Consider the following 1,539-nt stretch of genomic DNA (forward strand, 5'->3'; position numbering starts at 1 on the left):
TGCTCTTTCTCTTTCTCTTTTTGCTTTTATTTTTCTTCTTCTTAATTTATTTCATCTAATGAAATTCAGTTTAAAAATAACAATACGGCTAAGTTTCCAAGACACCCTAAAGGACACGAACCAGTGAAAAATCATGGAGAACCAAGGAGAAGTTCAAGAGAGGATGAAAGCCGATATTCAACAATTGAAGGGACAAATGAGCCAAATTCTAGAAGCCCTGAGTGCCTTACAAAGCCCTGAAGGTTCACGCGCACCACGACCGCAACAGAGGGCATCGGAGGTACAAACTTTCCCTCCTTATGGTCTTCCTCCGAATTACATTACACCCTCAGGAAAGGACTCGGGGCATGCTGACACCCAAGAGGTCAAAGATAACGCAGTTGAAGTAGAAGACAAGCTTGGGGTAGACACTGCCATAATTCATGGGGAGACAATCCAGGCAGGGATGGCGAACATGATAATGACAGAATCACCCGAGATGAAATTTTCACCTTATGCTGTTACTCCAACAGATTTTGAAAAATTGGAAATGCTTGAGAAGAAGTTGAGAGCCATAGAGGGCAAAGATGTGTTTGAATTTGGAGATGCTAGAAGACTATGCTTAGTTCCTGATGTGGTGATACCTCCAAAGTTCAGGTTGCCAGAGTTTGAGAAATATCGGGGAAACACCTGCCCAAGGAGCCATATAACCATGTACTGCAGGAAAATGACAGCCTATGCTCATGATGAAAAACTTTTGATTCATTTCTTCCAGGAAAGTTTAACTGGTGTGGCTCTAAATTGGTACATGCGTTTAGACACAACCCACATCCACTCATGGAAGGATTTGGTGGATGCATTTCTAAGGCAATATGAATATAATAAGGATCTAACACCTGACAGAGTACAATTGCAGAGCATGGTGAAGAAAGAATTTGAATCGTTCAGAGAATATGCCCAAAGATGGAGAGAAATCGATGCTCAAGTAGAACTTCCTCTGAGTGACAAAGAGATGACTACCATATTTCTGAATACTCTACAACCACCATTTTATGAGCACATGATAAGCAGTGTCTCCTCGAATTTTGCTGATATAGTGATAATTGGAGAAAGGGTCGAGAGTGGCATAAGAAGTGGAAAAATTGCACAAGATCCAAATATGGTAGCTTTTCTGAATGAGTATGGTCCTCGGCATGAGAAGAGTAAAGAACGAATAGATAATTTGCATTTCACTGCCTATTCCCAGATGGCGCATTCCTATGGTTCCAACCGAACCATTAAGCAGAGAAATCATAACCGGAATGAGAAGGTCGTTAATTTCACTCCTATCCCCATGACCTATACAAAGCTGCTACCAGATCTGCTGCGCAACAACCTCATAAAAGTTTGTCCTACCAGGTCGGTACGACCTCCTTACCCAAAGAACTATGACATAAATGCCAGGTGTGATTATCATGAAGGAGCGCGTGGGCATTCAACAGAGACATGCAAGGCTCTAAAGCATAAAGTGCAATCTTTGATCGATTCAGGATGTCTAAAGTTTGAAGAAAGTCAATACAA

At 41.6% G+C, this 1,539-nt stretch overlaps 1 protein-coding gene across 1 annotated transcript in view; it reads left to right on the forward strand.

The window, feature by feature from the left end:
* Positions 1–133: 133 nt before the first annotated feature.
* Positions 134–1,539, forward strand: part of LOC106758228 — a 12,791-nt gene continuing 11,385 nt past the window's right edge. Inside the window, exon 1 of the mRNA XM_014641171.1 lies at positions 134–1,486. Coding sequence (XP_014496657.1) covers positions 134–1,486 — 1,353 coding nt within the window. The remainder of the gene's footprint in view (positions 1,487–1,539) is intronic.

The sequence above is a fragment of the Vigna radiata genome, chromosome 4, assembly GCF_000741045.1.
Source record: "Vigna radiata var. radiata cultivar VC1973A chromosome 4, Vradiata_ver6, whole genome shotgun sequence".
NCBI lineage: Eukaryota > Viridiplantae > Streptophyta > Magnoliopsida > Fabales > Fabaceae > Vigna > Vigna radiata.